Genomic DNA, 20,622 nt, shown 5'->3' on the forward strand with positions numbered 1-20,622 from the left:
CATAAAGTTCAAAGTCAAGAAATAGCCTGAGAAAACAAGCAAACCAACGAAAAGGAACTTGACCAGAAAAAGTGACTACAGTGGCAGGGAAGATCAAGACACAAAATCAGAAGAAGACAACAAATGTGAAAATAGCTATAACTGAAGTCTCAAGAAAAATACCAATTTGACATAAGCCCGACAAGAATTCCTACAGGGGCAACTAGGTGGCACAGTGGATAGAGCACCAGCCCAGGAGTCAGGAGGACCTGAGTTCAAATCCAGCCTCACACACTTGACACATCAGCTGTGTGACCCTGGGCAAGTCACTTAACCCCACCACCTAGCCAAGAAAAAAAACACAAAACAAAACAAAAGAATTCCTAGAAAAGTTAAAGAGATAGATGTGGTAGGAAAAAAACTGAGAAAAGATATGAGAGTGATACAGGTAAATTACAGGACAGAGCAACAGGTTAAAATCTAATAAAAATAAAATTTATTAAAGATAAATGTAAAACCTCTTAAGATTTTTTAAAAAAAATTATCTTCTTAAGTACAATATGGAGAAATGATGCCAGATAACAATTTGCCTGAAAAAGAGTTCTAAAAAAAATCTCCCCAATCTACTTTATCCCTAGGATTACGTTCCCTATCACCAAACCTATTTGTTAGTCCTAAAATGCCTTACAGCAAAATAAGCTTTAGAAAGTTGGTTGAATTTCATTTCCAACCTGAATTATGACACCGGAATGATTATTATCTGTCTGGATCTGTTGTTTTTCATCATAACTGGTCCACTGATTCTGAACAGGAACCATACGATCTTGTGATTTAGAAGCCGGGAATGTAAAGTACTCTCTGGTATATGTTTGAGTTGGGATAGGGTAAGCTTCAGGTCTTGGGGGTGGTGTCTGCTCCTGTAAAAGGCACAAAACATAAAGGAAAAGTGGACACGTAGCCATTTTCACAAAGAAGAGTCTTTCTAATTATCTTTAGAAACAGGTTGCATCCTAGCAATTGGAAAATATCTCAGAACAATAAAATTTACCTTAACATTATAGCATGGAATCCTAAAATTTTAAAGCTAAATATCAAAGTACTCAAAATCTGATAACTAGTCTTTTGAGTACAGAAAAATACTACATAATGATATTTAATATTAAAATACAATTAAAAAAAACTGCTTGACAACTAGGAATCAGTATTCCTAACCAGGTTTAAGAATAAGAAAATAAATAAGAATTAGCAAAAATTCTTCCTTCTGACCTCTGTGCAGAGATTTCCAGTAGAAACAGATGTTATCTTAGCTGATGTTCCAGTGGCATATGTATTTTTCCCTCCAGGACTAGGAGGCTGATCTGTTGCGGATAGTTAGAAAAAAAAGTCTCAATATATTCATACACTTAAATCTTAATATTCAATAAGCAAACTATTTTCACAATATTTCATTACTTAAAAATAGGTACTCATAGAGAAAGGAGTACAAGTGGAATGCAATGACTTCATTAGGACTGTTAGAAGCCAGGCAGCCAGTCAGTCTTAGGAAGAAAGACAACACATAACTTTAAATGCTGACATAAGCCCACATTCCACTTCAGCAGATGTCCGTAGCACTGATACTGGTGCTATAAGGCAGGTACTTCATAATGACAACATAAACTTTTGGAAGGGTCCTCAAAGTTTGTTCCAAAATATGACTCCCTTGGGCATTACTCAGAGCATTAACTCTCTAATCAAAACTCTACATAACTTTGATACTTCTGGCAAATTTTTCACGGTTAGAGTTATTCACATATTTCTCATTTAATTTAGATACCGTAAAACATTACTTCAACTTGTATTCATGCATATGCACATATGAGAACAAACACACTGAATGCCTAGAAGGACATAAAAAATAAGTTTAATTTGCCTTACTTGCCACATTTGGGCTAGACCGGTGATCAGCTCTGTTCTTCATCAGCCTGTCATCTCCTGGGAGCTTCTTTGGTTCACTATACTCTGTCCAAGGTAGCTGAGGACTCTCAGGTGACCCATTTTGTGCTGAATTATTATACAGCTCAAAACCTTCACTCTTTGGTCGGGGTTTACCTGAGCCTCGTCGATCTGAAACTATAACAAAAAAGGGCATTTAAAATGGCTATCTTTGTTTTTTGTCTTAAAGATTCTCCTTAACATGTTTTGCATGATTTCATTTAAAGACTTTTCTCAGCTTCTGAAAAGGGAAATCAATTATTCAAGTAGTTTTAAAAAAATTGGGGATTGGGGGTGGGTTTAAAGCGTTGAAAGAAGATAGTTATGCTGAATATAGCAGCTAAACAGGACTTTCATTTGAGGGTGGGGACCATGAGGAATCTAAACCCAGAGGTTAATAAGACTTCTCTGGTATGGGAAAATCTCACTGTGGAAACTCCCTTCACTCAAGCAGATCAGGAACTTTAAGTGATAGTCATTTTTTTTTGGTGAGGCAACTGGGGTTAAGTGACTTGCCCAAAATCACACAGCTAATGAGTGTTATGTGGCTGAGGTGGGATGTGAACTCAGGTCCTCCTGAATCTAGGGCCAGTCCTCTATCCACTGCGCCACCTAACTGCCCCTAAGTGATAGTCTTAAGAGAGCCACCTGAAGAACTATGTTAAGGTCCAGGTTTTTCTATCCCCAAAGTGAGCCCTCTACTATGCCGAGTTTCCTCCCTTGTCTTTTCACACATTATACAAAATCTTTCAATAACCTCAAGGTTTTTAAAAAAATACTGACCCTCTTATTTATCTGGTATCACTGAGAATAAAGTCAATTTTCCAGATAACTGGAAGTCAGATAACTGTGTAAGTCAATTTTTCAGATAGCCAAATGGAACATAAGGCATAGTCAGACATTTAATTTAAAACTTTAGGAAAGTAGATTTTGAAAGGTTCAGAAAAATGATTCAGAAAAAAGGTATAATTCTCATGACAACATGACCTCAAAAAGAAGAGGGCTCCAAATGAATGGACAAAAATCTGTCTACCCTTAATTCAATTGAGACATGGCACATTCTGGGGTTGAGAGATATAATAATTCGCACATATAACATTTTAAGGTGTTCAAAGTCTTTTCCTCCTATCAACCTCAGGCTGTAGTGATATAAAACCACAGGGATGAGCAAGGTGGAGTTCTGAGAAGTTTAAGTAAAAGGCTCAACTCTGAGAGTGCTGAGCCCCAAAAGCATCCCAGGTCCACATACAGGTCTGCTCTCAAACTGGAAGGCAAAGAGTAAAACGGAACCAGCCACATGTCCTAGAATTGTTCATGTGTACCCACACCTGTAAGTCCTTTCAATGTAAGGAGTTTCTGTGGTGAAGGAAATATAAGTTGTCTTCCACCTGATATTCCTATTGTCAATCAGTCTGTAGGAAAGGACCCTGTTATCACAAGTTGACCAACTTGATAGATGACAAATAAATGCCACCCAACCTTCATTTCGGATATTTTCTTGGAAGTTTTGCTCCCAGGTTGGGGCAGAAAGAGAACCTGATTCTTCAGTATCAAACTGCATCTGCATATGCCAAGATTCCCTTGGTATTTAACACCCGAGTTCTGAAGTACATCTTGGAGCTTGTCTGAGAGCAACATTATGGATGCCCTAGTGTTGCAGGGATCTATAAAAAATTTTTTCCCCTTTTTTATTTCCCTTTTGAGTTTCCCTCAAAAGAATGTAAGCTGCTGCTTCTTCCTCTTTTTTTTTAGGCAATTGGGGTTAAGTGACTTGCCCAAGGTCACACAGCTAGTAAGTGTCAAGTGGTTGGTCTGAGGCTGGATTTGAACTCAGGTTCTCCTGACTTCAGGGTCGGTGCTCTATCCACTGTGCCACCTAGCTGCCCCCAAATGTGAGCTTCTGAAGGGCACATACTGTTTTGGTTTTGTCTTTGTATCCCTAGTGCTTAACAAGTGCAGGCGCTTAATAAATGCCTGTTAATTGATTAATTATTCAAAGTCAGGTCTTTTGACTCCAACTCCAGCACTTTTTCCACTAAGACTCTCAGAAAAGCTATGTGAATAAAAAGACTAATACTGCCATTTAATCAAAAACTACTACTTTATAAAATAGCTTATTCTACTTTAGGACAGCTTAAAGTAACAGAAAATACTTCCTTATAATTTCCACTTCTTGGTTCTAATTATGCCCTCTATTTTAAAAATACAGAGAAGTATAATCCCTCTTTCCACATACCAGTCTTTCAAAAATCTGAAGAAATCAAGAAAGTGCTGTTCAGAAATCTGAGGAGCTAGCAATCACCTACACATGGGTAGACAGGAAAGCTTCATAGAAACGTAGTATCTGAAGTAAGCCTAGGAAATCTAAACGGATGGAAATATTGAGGGTGGGAATGAAGATCTAAACCAAGCACAGTAGTCTGAGAACACAAAGTGGAGAGCACTGAGATTACATTCACAGGTCACGTTAAGAGGGATAGCAGGCTGCACAAACAGTAGGAAGGGAGGCGAACTGAACCTTGAATGACAGGGTGAGGAGCTGAATATTTTGAAACGTGGAAACAGATGGCTGGGTATTAAGATAACTAGAATAATGTGGAAAATGGATTAGAGGAGAGTTAGACAAGAGGCAGGAAGAATCCCTAGGAGGCTATTATAATAGTCTAGGTGGGCAGGAAAAAGTCTTGATGATTGGCTGCAATGGGAGTAAAAAAGAGAAGGGAGCAGGTTAGGGGAAAGGAAGAGGGAGAGGGAAACGGAAAGAGACAAGTCTTTTCATGACTACCTATGCAACTGATGGGATATGTGAGGTTAGGAACAACATTCAGCGGATTTCCCTGATAACTATCCAAAAAAGGAAATGGAGGTGTGACATGTTCTTAACGAGCCCTATTAACTATTAATCATCACAGCCTTCTTTCTTCAACCCTCACATAACACTGCCTGCAAAGCAGGTGATCTATCCCTTTTACTGCTTTCCCTTTTGGAGATTCTGGATATTCGCATGTCTCCAGTCATCTGATACCTCTTCTAATTTACACAACTCCTTAAACATTACTGTCAGCAATTCAGGTCATGTCCGTTAAGTTCTTTCGGAGGCCTGAAATGAAATAATGTAGAAAACTCCTAAATGGGGTCATGAAGAGTTGGACAGGAAAAAATGACTGAACAACAAGGGCAGGTACGTGGTGGAGCGGACAGAATGCCAGCCTAGAGTCAGGAAGACCTGAATTCAAATCTGACCGCAGGCACTCAGTAACTGTGTGACCCTGGGAATGGCCAAGAAAAGCACAAATGGAGTCACAAAAAGTCAGACAAGGCTGAACAACAACAACAACAAACAACAAAACAAAAACAGCATCAAGTCACCACTGGTAACAAGCAGTTCTCTCTTGCTACTTGTGCCACTCTAAACGTTGATTCTTTAGAGACTAAGCAAGGAAAAACAAAGAATGAGAAGAAAATAATTGAAACTGCTGTGAAATTATAATCATCAAGCTTATTCCCAAAAAAAGTCACTAGAAGGAATCTCCACCCTGATTCTTTGCAGAGATGCGGGGTTATGGGTTCAGAACACTGAATATACCATCAGATTATTTTGATACATTGGTTAGTTTTGCTGACTTGTTTTTTCCCCTTCTTTTTTAGTCTTCGTTATAAAGGATTATATTCTAGGAAGGTGGAGGGATATATTAGGAAATGTACACCTAAAAACACAAGACAAATTTTTTTAAGAAAATGGTTTTCGTTTCAGGGAGCAATTTGGGGGTCATTGAAACTACTGTACAAAGAGCACACAGTCTACTTTCTTCCTCTTAATTCTGGAACCAACTCATCCACCAATAGTGTCTGTCTGATGTGTGTGTATACGAATGTGTATAACTAGACAGACTGTCTAGATCTACAAGTTATCTTCCAACTGCATATCATAATATGTATAGTAGGTATTCTTCATCTACTTGCTTTTCCTGCATAGACTGTTAACCCGAAGTCTTGAATAGTTGTGGATTACTAAGAAGCTTTACATAGTGTTATGAAGCTTCATGACATCCACTCAGTGTTACCTAGAACAGGAGCTTCTGAAGGACCTGACCACCTAAAGGCATTCCCTATTCTATTTGGATTCTATGCTGGATATCTCCTACCGAGGAATTATTATGTACATGAAACAGCAAAGGTCAAAAGAGCAAGAAAGCATTACAAACTATAGGACTAGAGGAGTCTTTGCAGAAGAGGTGGTACCTGAGTGGGCATTTGAGGATGGGTAACCTCTCAACTGAGACAGGAAATTGAAGCATTCCAAGAATAACTGTAGAAAAAGGGTAGATGCCGAAAAAGGGCAGGGCACGCACAAGGTATAGCAAATAATCCAATTTGACAAGAACATATAAAACAACTAAATGCACAACTGGATAAAAGCCCAATTTTTTTAAACCATGTACACTTACTCCAAGGAAACAACACACACAATGGAAAACACATTCCATTTTCCATGACTAATTCTCACCTCTTTGCATCATGGGAGAAGGCTGGTTGAGTAGAGTAGCCAAGCCGTGGTAAATTGCTCCTTGTTTTGCAACTTCTAATGTCACCACAGAACCTGTTCTTGTCATGAGCTCTGCTGCCCTGGATGAGAACAATGGAAATGGAAGAACTTACTTAAGATCATGTCAATACTGTGGTATCTGAAGAATAAGCCCAATGGCTAATAAAAATACCAAATAGGTATGTCATCTACTTTTCCCAGATGATTCTTTACACTTTTTGCCTTCTATCAATAGCCAATTGCTCATTCTCTTTTTCAAAGTGAATTATGAAAGAACAAATGGGCCATTTATTACCATTAGAAATTTGCTTACAATTTTATTAATGCCTTTTTTACTTCAAGGAAACTATGCCAGCTTCAAAAATACATTTATTTAGAAGTCTTTCTATTATATTAGAAACATTAAATTGAGGATACAGAATTCTATACAGAATACCTTCAGGAATGGTTTCATGAATATATTTGTGCACAAAATGCCAAAGTTAATGATTAAAAAAATAAGAAATACCTTTCTTGGGACAGTCCTACTAAACTCCGCCCATCCACACTAAGCAGTTGATCACCTGCAGCCAGACGTCCATCCTATATATAAGTTATAGAAAAGTCAGGAAAAGTGGGAAGGAAAGAAAAAAATCTTCTTATTTAGTGTTTTAATCAACTATTAAAATGGCAACTACATTTGATAAATAGTTTAACAACTTGTTTTTAATCAGTAAAACTTCTGACATCCTGTAAACTTTCTAATTTAAAAATTTTACTAACCACATCTGCAGCACCTCCTTTTACAACAGACTTCACATAAATTCCAAGTTTATCTTGACCTGCACCCTATGGGAAGAGATAATAAAGACTGTTTAAAAATGTATGTCTAGAAGTAGATTCAGTATACTTAAAATCTAAAGCTTCTAAATATTAAATGAAGATTTGAAATCAAAATCTTATTTATATAGCATTAAACTTCTTACTCTGCAAAACCAGAAAAGTAATAGACAAAAAATGTTTCTATCTAATATTTTAAAACTGAGTGGCAACATTTTAAATATAGGTCAATTAACAGCATGTCAACAATTTCAAAAATACTCTGAAATGTTCAATAGTGGAAAAAACACAGAATCTGGGAGTCAGTGGCTATCTATGGATCACAACACTGCCAGTCAATAGCTTTGTGACTTCTGAGAACGTCAATTTCCTCACTAGTTAAATTAAGACAATGTACAATGTACATTCTACAATGTAATCCCAAGGGTTACTGTGAGCAAAATAATTTGTAAACTGTACAGTACTGAAGATGTGTTGAAGAAATGAAAGCTATTATGATTCCAGAAGACATTTAGAAACACTATGAAGTATCTATATGAATTTCATTTTAAATTATTTAACCTGAAAGTACCTTCACTTGCATTCTTGTATTACTATTGTGCAGACATCCTAATCGCCTACAACTGCTAATGCTCTTCCTCCCTCAAAACTGTCTCATTTATGTATTTTATATACTTATACAAGTTATATGATGTTTCACCAACTAAACATAAGCTACTGAGGATAGATACTATTTTTTTCTTTGTATCACCAGGAACTAAAAAAAAAGAACCTGGAATTTAATAAGAAAATAATTATATACCAGGAAAACACAGTACACAAATATCCAGAGCTAGAGTCCTAAGCCAGCTCATAAAGACTAGGGAGAATAAATTGTCATACTATCACTGTAAGCATTAATTCACAACCTAGAAATCAGGAAACAGCTACAAAGATTTGTTTTGTTGACTGTTCAGACTATAAGTGATGGAGAAAATGTCAATATTGTAGATTAAACTTAATGAAATAAAGGGAGATAAATGTGGGTATTCATATGTTCTTCTGATTAATATTACTTTTTCATAATCTATAAAATTCCATTTTCATGACAAATAACAATTTTATATTATTTATTAAAACATTTACATAGTAATCCAGTTTGTTTTCTGATTTCATTTATTGAATACTATGCAGCTAAGAAGGAAAACAAAGACCAGTTTACACTTAATCCAGAAAGTTAGTCATATGTAAATATGCATATTTCTAAAGCCAACGTGACTAAACCTCACTGAGCCATTTTCTTTCTCATTTGTTAAATAAGAGTGTCGGACTAGATGGCTTTAAAGATCCTTTATAGCTCTAAATCTTTAATCTTATGATAGAATAAGATGATGTTACATCTTTGTTGTCGTTCGGTCATTTGAGTCAGACCATCAGGACCCCATCTTGGGAAAGATACTGGGCCGGTTTGCAATTTCCTTCTCCAGTTCATTTTACAGATGAGGAACTGAGGCAAAATGGGTTAAGTGATTTGGCCAGGGTCACATAGCTAGTAACTATCAGAGGTCAGATTTTATTGAACTCAGGTCTTCATGACTCCAGGCCTGGCATTTTATCCACTGTGCCACCTACCTGCCCATACACACAACACATGTATATGTGTAAATACAAACATGCAGGTGTACACACATACACTTTAATATTTCAAAGATCTGTGCTTCTGTTTTTGTGAGTTTTCCCTCCACTGAGGCACATCACAGTCTCTCTATAGCTTACTAGATGTTCTTTGACAGTAGTTACTAGGGCATTAGTATTGTGTAAATTCTAATTAAGAATTTTCATATTAACAATTCATTTCATCTGAGTTATAAATGATCACATCTATACTACATGTGGCAGCTACAACCTACAAATATACACATGGGTTATAGTACATAAATGCCCAACAAATATTTGTCAAGAGAATGAAGAGTGAATCTTGCTATGGTTCTGGGATTCCTTAGGCACATTACAACTACCTCAAAGGCTGTGCTATAAAATTCTTACAAAAAAACCTAATGGAAATACAAATAAATTCATGTTATACTGAACAGAAGACAAGGAGAAACATCCTAAAACAAACCTTTCCATATTTGTATCACAGAACATGTATAGAACATGTGAAAATTAAAAGACTGTGTTGTAGGCTAACTATGCCAAATGATAATTTTTAACAAACAAGAGGTGCTTTACTTAGAATTCAGTCATATGTTAACACTTATTAAAATAAAAATAGAATATTAATTTATTTTCAATAATTGCAAATGTCTAATAGTTTCGTTTCTTATCATGAAATTTAAATATAATAACAGACTCTGTGACTCTCAATTACCATTGATTTAGATCAGTATTCCTGAAAACTGAATTTACTCATGCCACTCAACTTGGAGAAGTGATTCCTAACCTTCAGGCTTACCCACTGCAATTATCCAATCAGGAGATCCAGTGTTCAGACATCTCTGTAGAGTTAAATGAAACTGAAGGATTTTCTTCTTTTTCCCCTGAGAGCTAGAACAGCACTTTGTATTTATTTTATGCATGTATCTCATTTTCTATTATAGTTATTAATGTACCATTTATAAAATCTTAGAATTGGTAAAGAGCTGTTATATGCTTCTGATAGGATAGTAAATTCACAAGGACAAGTAAAATATTTTTCTTAGTTTTCCTTCATTTTCTCCACTCATAAAAGAAAACCTTTAAACTATAATTTCTTTGGATGATAAGGATGAAAATCACGAAGGATGAAAGACATAGGTAGAGATCTGCAATGATGCAGAGTACCTACACTGATGAGATCATAGACTCACTGAAGCAATAAAGCATTTAACTTAGTAACTGGTTGCTTGCAAAGGAATAAGTAATTAGAGTGTAATTAAGCCTCCAAAATTTCTCAACTGATTTCTGAGTTTAGAGGCAACTACAACGGACAATTTCAAAATTTCCATTATATATACTTTTCGATTTAGACAAGATCTCAGGATAAAATTTGTATTAAATTCTAAACAAAAGGACTGGTAATTTCGCAGAACTAGGAAATTACATCATTTAATTTTTAAGATACATAAATGTTGGAAATCCAGCCAATATAGCAGTTTTAAACAAAGTACTTTTACATGTATGTTGGCAAAGTCATAGAACTTATGACATCTATGCCATTGTGTTCAACAAAATATCTGCTCATTTTACTATATTTTAAAACTGCATTAAAGTATTAAATATATTTCCCTCTTCCACTCCTTTTCTCTTGACTGACTTGAAAATCATAAATTTTGACTACTAGTTATGGCTGAGAAGCATTTCCTTATTTTGCATGATCCGTGTTGGCTGGGACAAATGGCACCCACACCTTTCCATCATATATAGTTCTCTATATCTTTGTATAAACCCTCCACAGACTTTCTGCCTGTATGACAGACTTCTTCCAGGTCTTTTAATATTTCATGGGTACTGGTGGACATCTGTCAACCATTTTCTCTATTACATGACTGGTTCCTTTTTCTGATCATGCCACCTCTTAATGATAGCTTTTATGAAATTTCTTGCATACATCACTGGCAATGTATTTACATCTACAAAGCATATTCTTCATAGCTATTTGAGTCCTAGGCAACTCTGATAATTAGTTATGCTCTTCAAAGTTTTTTTTTTCTTCAATTTTCCCTTATGGTACTTGTAGGCTATCAGCACTGTGCCAGTGTTTAGCCTTAGGAGTTTACCACTTGCCTAGGGCAAAATTCCCAAGCAGCTCAGATCTCAGAGATGCTATCCCAGAGCCTCATGGGGCACCGATGGACTCCAACTACCAATGAACTGTGACAAGATCAGAAAGATTTGGGCCTCTCACAAGTGGTTTCAGGGAGTGGATGTTCTATACACAGCATTTCCACCATGTCATCACAGAATGGGAATTCCGTGCTGTTCGCTCACTGTTAAGTGTGGGACCACAATGAGCTTTAATTTAAGAGGCAGTATGATATAGTATATAGAACCGGCCTTGGAGACAAGAAGACCTCACACTCTGGTACACACTGACTGTGTGACCCTGGGAAATTAACTTAATCTCTTGGGGCCCCAAAAAACTCTCTACAATGACAGAAAAGAGCGACAACCTGAGATGAGTTTCCTCATATGGCAGTTCCCTAGACCAATGAAATTCTAAGTGTCATCCTGAGCTCTACTTATATTCATTGTCCATGCCAAATATCCCATCTCTTGCCAAACCTTGCAATTTCTACTTTGCCAGTATCTTTCACATCAAACCCTTTCTCTCTACTTATATAGCCACTACCGAAGTTTTAGACACTGACTGTTTCTCACCTAGAATATGACAAAGATCTCCTAATAAGTCTTTCTGTTCCCTATTCCACTCCATGTTCCACACAGCTACAAAACTGACTTTACTTAAGTACTTATCTGATCCTAATACTTTCCTGTTAAGTAAACTCCACTGGCTCCATATGGTCTCTAGGAAGAAGTACAGAGTATTCTAAAGTCTTAATGAAGTTTTAAGCTATCAAAGCTTAAAGTACAAATTTCTTTGCTTTTTAAAACCCTTCACAACCAAGCCCTAACTCATACTCCCCTTCAGCATTCTACTCTCTACAGGAGGCCCAAAGAAGCCTTCTCTTTTTTATTCACAAATGGCAATCAATTTCCCATCTCAGTCCCCTTACACAAAGCTGTTCCTCATGCCTGGAATGTATTCCCTCCTCAATCAGTAAACAAACATTTATTTTTTTCTCCTTACTTTTACATCATAGAATTCTCCAAATTCTTCAAATGCAGCTCAAGCACCACCTTTGATATAAAACAATTCTTGGGCAAAATTCCCAAGCATTCTTGATTCCCCAAATTGTCAAGTGTTCTTCCCTATACCTGCCTGGAATTTAACTCCCCTGTATTTATTGCGTGTGTGTATTTGTTCTGTATATATTTGTGTTCCCCAACAGAATGCATGCTTCCTAAAAGTACTGTTTGTATCTGTAGCTTGAGTGACTGACACTGCTAGACAGTTAATGAATCTCTCTTGATTTACTGATCGTGGTGTTCCTTTGATTCACAATATAATACTATTTCTAAAGAGGCCCTGCATTTTTCAGATTTCACTAAATACGCTACACTGTTAGTTTCCCAAATGCAATCTATCTTGCTTTGTTCTTACTCAATTCCAGACCCAACTCGGTATCCATCTAAGGTATTTGTCAAAGATAAATGGCGTGACATGAATTTCTTTCTCTGGCTCTGTCTCTCTCTCCCCCCGGGCTTTCCTTACCACTATGCCTCTATTCTTCGATTTCCCTGTATACAGTTATCCCTTCCACACTGCCTGGGTTAGAAGCACCTCCTCAAACTAGAAAATCCATATAAAATTGTTTGGCCTCCTCTTTGTATGAGAGAAGTCACTGAAATTATTATGATATTAAAAGATAAAATATGTTGATATTATACAATAATATACATATATATGTATATGTGTAAAATGCATTTGAGTTTCTAAACTTTTTCTGTGTTATCTTTACATGTCATCTGCAGCTTCTGCAAAACTCCCCCAAATTTCCATTTAATTTCTCATACTGACCTGTGATATACCAAAACCATGATGGACAAAGTTGTGATGTGGAAGTGAAAACTCTATTTCACTTGGTGATCTCATCAGCTCTGAAGATTTCAAATTACCATCTCTATGCTGATGACTCTCAGATCTACTTATCCAGTGCTTTCTTCCCTCCCAAACTCCAGCTTCATATCTCCAAATGCCTATTAGCCATCCCAAACTGGATGTCCTATAGACAAATTTATCATGTCCAAAAGTGAACTCTTATTTCTCCTCAAACCTTCACCTCTTCCTAACTTCTTTATTACTATCGAGGGCACCACCATCCTCTCAGGTACTCAGGCTGTCAACCTAGGGGTCATCCTTCACTCATCACTCTCACTTCTCAATATACAAGCTGTTGCCAAGGTCTGTTGATTTTATCTTTTTACCATCTCTCCTCTGACAATGCCAATACCCTAATGTGGGCCCTCGTCATTTCACACCTGGATTACTGCTTAGCATGCTGACTGGTCTTTCTGACTCATCTCTCCCCATTCCAATCCAATCTCTACTTGGTTGTCAAATTCTAAGGGGCAGGCCAGATCATACCACTGCCCCTCCCACTTAAGGAACTCCAGCGGCTCTCAATCACCTCTGGGATCAATATAAAGTCCTCCGTTTGGCAGCCAAGGCTTTTCATAAAATACTGCTTCTCCCTACCCCGCCCCCAATCCACCAGTCTTCTTACAACCTACTCTCCCATATACCCCATGATCCAAAGACGTCTGTCTCCTTGAAAAAGAAGCTATCTACCAACCCTGAGCATTTTCATTAGCTGAATCCCATTCCTGGAATTCTTCATTTCTGCCTCTTACTTTCTTTGGCTTCCTTTAAGCCTAAGTTACAGTTCCACCTTCTGTAAAAATCCTTTCTCAGTCATCTCGCTTCTCGCTGAGACTACCAAATAATTAATTATATTATTATGTTAATACATTAATTGCTATATTACTAATTTATTTATATATTCGTTATTTGAGAGAGACAGAGCAAATGAGCAAAAGAGAGAGAGTGAGAGACAGCACACAAGAGCCAGTGCTGGGAACACCCTCACTTGTTTGCATGCTGTCTCATCTATTAATCTCTGGGTTCCTTGAAAGCACTGGAGAAGGGGGAAATAAGATCTAAGAAGACTGCACATTTGAGGGGTCCAGATAATGAATGGCTTTGAATGCCTAATTATATATTTGATCCTGGAGCTAACAAGAAGTCATTGGAATTGACTGAATGAGGGTTGACACAGTCAATTTTATGCTTATCAAATTAGAATAATCAATTTGATATCTATGGGAAAGATGGACTGAAGTAAGAAGACACTTGAGAAGCAGGGAGACCAATTAATAGGCTATTGTCTAAGCATTTACAATTATTATCTGATTTGATCCTCACAACATTCCTATGAGAAAGGTACTGTTATCCCCATTTTACATCTGAGGTGAACAGAGACTGACTGACTTGCCCAGGTTCACACAGCTAGTAAGTGTCTGAGACCAGATTTGAATTCTGGTCTTCCTGACTCCAGGCCCAGTGCTCCATCCATTGCTTCATCAGCTGCCTCTAACACTGAAAGGTTAAAGTGATTTGTCTTGAGTCACAGAAGATAGTTATTAAATACCCACACAGACACAAACACTACTGGCGACTTAACCAACTACATATTTGGAAAGCCAATTTGGCAAAAAAACATTTTAACCTAAGCATTCCAGTATGAGAACAAGATCTAATAGTGTCAAGTTTAATAAATTTAATCTGAAAGAAATTCTATCAAGGGATTTTGAAAAATACTAATTTCTTACAGAATGAGAATTAAAAAAATAATTAAAGGTAGCTGGGTGGCACAGTGGTTCGTGAAGCACAGGGCCTAAAATCAGGAAGGCTAGTTTAAATTCAGCTTCAGACACTTAGTTAACCCTGGGTCCATCACTTAAACTATTTGCCTCCATTTCCTCAACTGTAAAATGGGGATAATTAGCAGCACCTGCCTCCCAAGGTTGTTGTGAGGATCAAATGAAATAATTGCAAAAGTGCTTAGCACAGGATATGGCACATAGCATGCAGTAAGTAAAATGAGAAAAAACCTAGAATTGTTCGTAAAGCTGCCTCAATGGGCTTAAAAAAAAATAAAGACAGCATATAAATGATATTCCTCAACACCTATAACATCTTACACAACCTGAATCATTAGGAAAACTAACTGTCGAATGTACCACCACGTCTAATATATGTATACCAATGATTTTTTGGTTCCTATTTAGCACCACTTATTTGAATGGGCATTTATTTAAATGTGAAAATAAACCTCCTCCCTTCTCAATCGCCTCAACAGATAATTTCCCTTTTAAATGTATGAGATTTTACACTAACTCTTATCTCAAGGTAAAATTATACATGCTGTAACAACCTGCCATCAGAGTACTGAAGAACAAAACAACAACAACAACAACAAAAATTACCATTTACCTTGAATTACCACATAATTGAAAAATTTTCAGAATGTTTAACAGCTTATTGTTCAAATAAAGATTTTAAAATATCAAATTAGAATAATCAAAGCCCTTCCTCCAGTCTGTTCTACAGAAGACTAAACTCTGGGATTCTACTCTTTGGTTAACATTGAGATCAGAGGTTCTTAGCCTTTTGCTTGTTACAGACCCCTCCCTTTTGGCAATCTGTTAAAAACTTATGAATTTGTTCTCAGAATATTTTTAAATGCATAAGATACATAATGTTATATGATACTGAAGCGTGTGTGTGTGTGTGTGTGTGTGTGTGTGTGTGTGTGTGTAAAAACAAAATTCATGGACCACAAATTGACAACCACTGGTCTAGCTTATGTCGATGTCAATACTCTGCCTACCAGAGAAATAATGAACATGTGATGTGCTGATCAAACAAATCCATTATCAGAAATATACCTTTAAATACAGTTTAATGAAATTTACACAGCAATGCATATCTATACCTACATCTAATGACCCAAGCTCTGTTTTCTGAGTAGGAACAACTGAAAATTGATACAGACAAAATGTTTACATTATTTTACTTCTGGAAAGGGTAAAAACATTTTTTTTCTTTAAAATCAGTACTCCATAAGAGGCAATACTGATGAGAATTCCCTTTACTGACACAGATTGTAAATCCTCTAATTCACCCACTTGCTAATCTTGAAGAGTTTCTACAGTCAAAAAAAATTCATTATCTTGTAACTAACCTTATCAATGGACCTCTCCAAACTAGTTATCAGGGTGATTTTTCCATGAACACCAAAAAATAGCTCCTTTACTGAGGCAAGATAGGACCTGTGAGAGTATGTGTTCTATTAATGCAGTTTTTAACTATGGGGCTGAAATCTTGAGGTGGCATCAGACAATAAAATGACAACATATGCACAAGTTTTTAAAAGGCAAATTGTTTAAATGTCAAATCTCAATGAAGTCTCATTGAAGATCTTTAGAGAATAAACTTGTTCACAATATCCACTCAATCTTATTTTTAATTGATCACATGTTAGATGAATATATTGCATATTTTAAAATGCATCATTTTGAACTTTCTGACTGAAAACAGATTGAGAGTATCTAAATTAAGAAATAATACTTTCAAATTATTGTCATCAACACATTCTTCTTCATATAAATTATTAATTTCTGGGAAAGAATTTACCAAGCAAGTATTGGTAACAATAATAAAAACTGACATTAATATAGCATATTAAAGTTTCCAACTGCTTTACAAATAAAATTTTAGATTCTCAACACCCTTGTGAGGTAAATGCTTCACGAATTCTTTTACTAACTAAAGAGATGAATAATCTAGACTTTGAAGTTACCAGGAAGGTTCAGCAGAGATCAGAGTTACAAGGAATTTCAGATATCAAGTCCAACCTACACTTAACATAGAAATTGTTTGCTACAACATCCACACCTATTTAATCATCCAGCCTTTGCTTGAAGAACTCTACTGAGAATAAACCCACTACCTCCTAAGCCAGCTCTCTTCACATCTGAAGAACTCTAAATGTTAACATTTAAACAGTTTTCTAAGTGTAGACATTTAAGCCAATATCCGGGTGACCTAATAGGCATAAGTCTAACCATACAGTTGGCTGAGCTAGTTTTACTCTCTCAGTTGAGTTCTATCTACACTATCTCTAAAATAAAGTAAAATAGCAGGAACCACTTAGCTTGCAAGTATATGCTTCAAAGAATATCAGATGACGCAAAGTTTAAACAAAAACAAAAACAAAAACAGAACAACATTTAATTAACCACCAAGAAAGATGTGCCGCTCATTTACTTTTCCTAAAGTTGGTAGAGAAACAGTAACATCTTATAAATAACTTACCTGTTATAATACTCTGGTGAAAAAACACCACAAAGAAAGTGCCAGCAAGAAAAGAGGCTTTCTTTTTTCTAGTATTCCTGTCTTGATTGTTACCAAGTATTAGTTATCTGTCCTAAGTACCGAACAAATGAGAATCAGTATAGCAACCCACACTGTGAACATGTCAGTAGCATTTAATGAGTGAGTGTGGGAGTGGGATATGACTAACAGCTTAAAAACATCAGACTAAAACACATTTAAAAAACACCCAACAACAACACAAACCCCTGAGGAAAGAAACATCTGCCCAAACAGCATTAACTCAACCCTATTGTATTCACGTATGGCAACACATTCAGCATTCTAGATTTAGAGGTCTTGAAACAATGGGTGAGCTGAAATGACCTATGTGCACAAGAATACTTAAAATGAACCAGGTGTGGATTCATTTATTCTTCTCCTCATTGCTTAACTCTTTCATTAGCATAATTCATAAAGACATCTTTGATTCCTAATACTATTTTAAAAATTCCAAGGACTCAGCCTTCTTAATTCAGAGCACATAAAGATGATGCCAAAAATGTCTAGTGTAAATACAAGGCAGGCACAATTACAACGTGCTATTTGTTTTCCATGAGCCAAGCAAGAGGAAGGCTTAATACTCTATTCAATTTAAAAGTGGAATTTTGTGCATTTACAAACTGACTACTAGATGACAGTTCTTAACAGCTAAGGTTTTGGCTATAAGAATTTTAGAAATGAATTTGAGCTTTTTCTTCTCATAAAAACAAATAGTACTTTACTGTATTTCTACCTTTATTACTAAGTTGTACTAACTCTAAAAAAGGTATCCTGCTATATTTTTGGTTATGTAAGTTATTCTTCCATGCTAACTTGTAATTTAAACCTAATTCTCAGCAATCTGAGGGTACTTGTCTCTCGATGCACTATAAACAGCAGGTCATTAATAACAACAGTCCACTGTCCTGGAAACAGTACTGAATGTAGTAGAGCTGTGAGCTCTGAGTTCTCCTCTCCTAGCTTTGCTTACTAACTAGCTGGGCCACTTTAGTTACATTACCTAACCTCTCTGTTTCAGTTTCCTCATTAATAGAAAGGGAGGAGAGGGAGTGAAGGTGATTAAATAATATATAAGGTTACTTGTAACTCAAATGAGATATCTATGTATTATTTTGTAAAAGACAGTTCGGAAATCACTTACTTTAAGAGGTTACACTACAAGACCAACCTGGAAACACTAGGGGTAAAAACGAATTTTTGAACCCAGAAGTAACTTTTTCAAAAGAATTAGTTTCTCTTCACTACAGAATATTTACTGGAAGGGAGTTTATTTTTATTTCTATAAAATCTAATTCCAGGGATACAATACATCTTTTGGCTTTCACCTTTTAAGGAATTTTAGCATTTCCTTACTTCAACTTACTTGAACACCTTTCATGTATCTTTATGACAAGTACTGAAAAACAGGAAAGGGGAGAACTCAAATGCTTCAAAGGTTCACTGGTCTCCATATAGTTAGATATACCTATATTAAAAGTTTCTTCTGTCATAATTTTCCAACAGAAGATAAAAACTCTTATTCTGTCTCTTAAGCTACCTAAACAGGACTTAAAATAAAATTTGATATACATTTTAAATCATCATGATACTTCCTCAAGCCTACAAACTAATTAAATATTTCAAGAAGTCAATGAGATCATATAAGTACTTTTTAAAGTGTGATTTTATTTTCATGTTATTAAAAGCAATAGAAAATATGCCTTTGGGGAGTCATCTAATAGGGCAAAAAGATATGAGTATTTGTGTATACTTTCATAAAAAACATCTATAATGCCATTATTAAACAAATTTTTATAGGAGTATATTTAAAAGCAACGGCATTTTCTCATGCAAAAGCATACAAAAAACCTGTGGTTTTCCTCTAGATTTTAAATTTTAAACCCTGCAACAAACTTTTGGCTAACAAACAACTTCTTATATTAACTTCTTACATTCTTTCATGAGAAAGTTAATTACTGACAAGCTTAAACAAGTTACTGAGGAAGAAAAAGAATTCTCTAGAAGTCAGTTTCAACTTTACAGAAAAATGTCCACAACAGCACGCTGAACCAACTCACCATGGATTCTGTTCTTCCAACAACAGAAAACCACATTTTGTTCTCTACGTCTGATTCTTGATTGAAAAGAATAAGTCTCCCGTATATTCTCTTAGGTTCAACAGCAACCAACAGAACAGTCTGCTGGATTTTCTAAGACACCCATCAACAGAGTTCAGAGCTAGACACTATGACACTGTATGGCATTTATCAACACTAGCTAGAACCAATACAATATTCAGACTCTTACGTAATCTGTCAGACTGCTCTGACTTTCATTTACTCTAAACTTTATTAAACTTCTTAAATGGGGCCTTTAGTAAACACATAAACACACACACACACACACACAAAACCATTCCCCAAAGCCAACAATAAGAATACGCTGGACCACAGATGTATGAGAAGTAGCAAAGTGATATTTTTAAAAAGTAAACTGCATATACATGCTGTTCCAAATCATCTGGATTTCATAAAACTTAACCACAATGTGGATGGGAGTCAGGCAACTTTTAACATCAAAACATCTTCTAGGGTTAAAGCAACCAAGTATTGCACAAACTTTATAAAAACAAACAAAAACAAATAAAACCAAACAAACCCTGGCTCTAGAAGACCCCATCTTTCCCCCATATCAACCAAAATACAAACATCAAATTATGTTACTGGAGAGACAATTTAGCTACAGATAGTTTTACTAAAGAAAAATTTGCAACATTAGAGAAGTGGCATGGCAATAAAATTAATAAACAGCATATCAAATTGAAATAAAAGGACTCACATTTTAAAATTTTAGTTGAAGGATTGCTATAATTTATCATAAGTCATCTATTAAAAAGCTCTGGGAGTTTTAAAACAATCTCTTTGATTATAAAATTAATTTTATATATATGCTGCAAAAATGATATACATAGGGAAATGAAAGAGTGGTCAAAATGAAAAATACTGATGTAAATGCCATTCCTAAGAGGTAGTATACCTAGTGGACAGGGAGCTGGCTAAAAATAACTAACTTCAAATGTCATCTCTGTCAGAGACTATGTGACTCAGGACAAATTAACTTCTCTCAGTGGCCCCAGCCTTTTCTCTATGAGTCTATATGCTTATGCTATTCTAAGTAGCAGAGGTGCTGAATCCAAACTTCACAGAAGAAATCCCCTTAATAAAAGGATTTGTTCTGTAAAACTTGGACTCAGTTAAAAGGCTGCACCCTAGCAGGCCATATGTGGCCTTGAGGATGAAGGTTCCCC

At 35.9% G+C, this 20,622-nt stretch overlaps 1 protein-coding gene across 22 annotated transcripts in view; it reads right to left on the reverse strand.

Moving 5' to 3' along the window:
* Positions 1 to 20,622, reverse strand: part of AFDN (afadin, adherens junction formation factor) — a 181,860-nt gene that overhangs the window by 34,029 nt on the left and 127,209 nt on the right. For all 22 annotated transcript variants that reach the window (XM_020970386.2, XM_020970378.2, XM_078155039.1 and 19 more), the window contains 6 exons: positions 7,262 to 7,327; positions 7,008 to 7,081; positions 6,461 to 6,579; positions 1,897 to 2,091; positions 1,246 to 1,337; positions 711 to 896 (listed from right to left, as the gene is read on the reverse strand). In XM_020970386.2, coding sequence (XP_020826045.1) covers positions 711 to 896; positions 1,246 to 1,337; positions 1,897 to 2,091; positions 6,461 to 6,579; positions 7,008 to 7,081; positions 7,262 to 7,327 — 732 coding nt within the window. The remainder of the gene's footprint in view (positions 1 to 710; positions 897 to 1,245; positions 1,338 to 1,896; positions 2,092 to 6,460; positions 6,580 to 7,007; positions 7,082 to 7,261; positions 7,328 to 20,622) is intronic.

The sequence above is a fragment of the Phascolarctos cinereus genome, unplaced genomic scaffold (assembly GCF_003287225.1).
Source record: "Phascolarctos cinereus isolate Bilbo 61053 unplaced genomic scaffold, phaCin_HiC Scaffold_5;HRSCAF=322, whole genome shotgun sequence".
Taxonomy (NCBI): Eukaryota; Metazoa; Chordata; class Mammalia; order Diprotodontia; family Phascolarctidae; genus Phascolarctos; species Phascolarctos cinereus.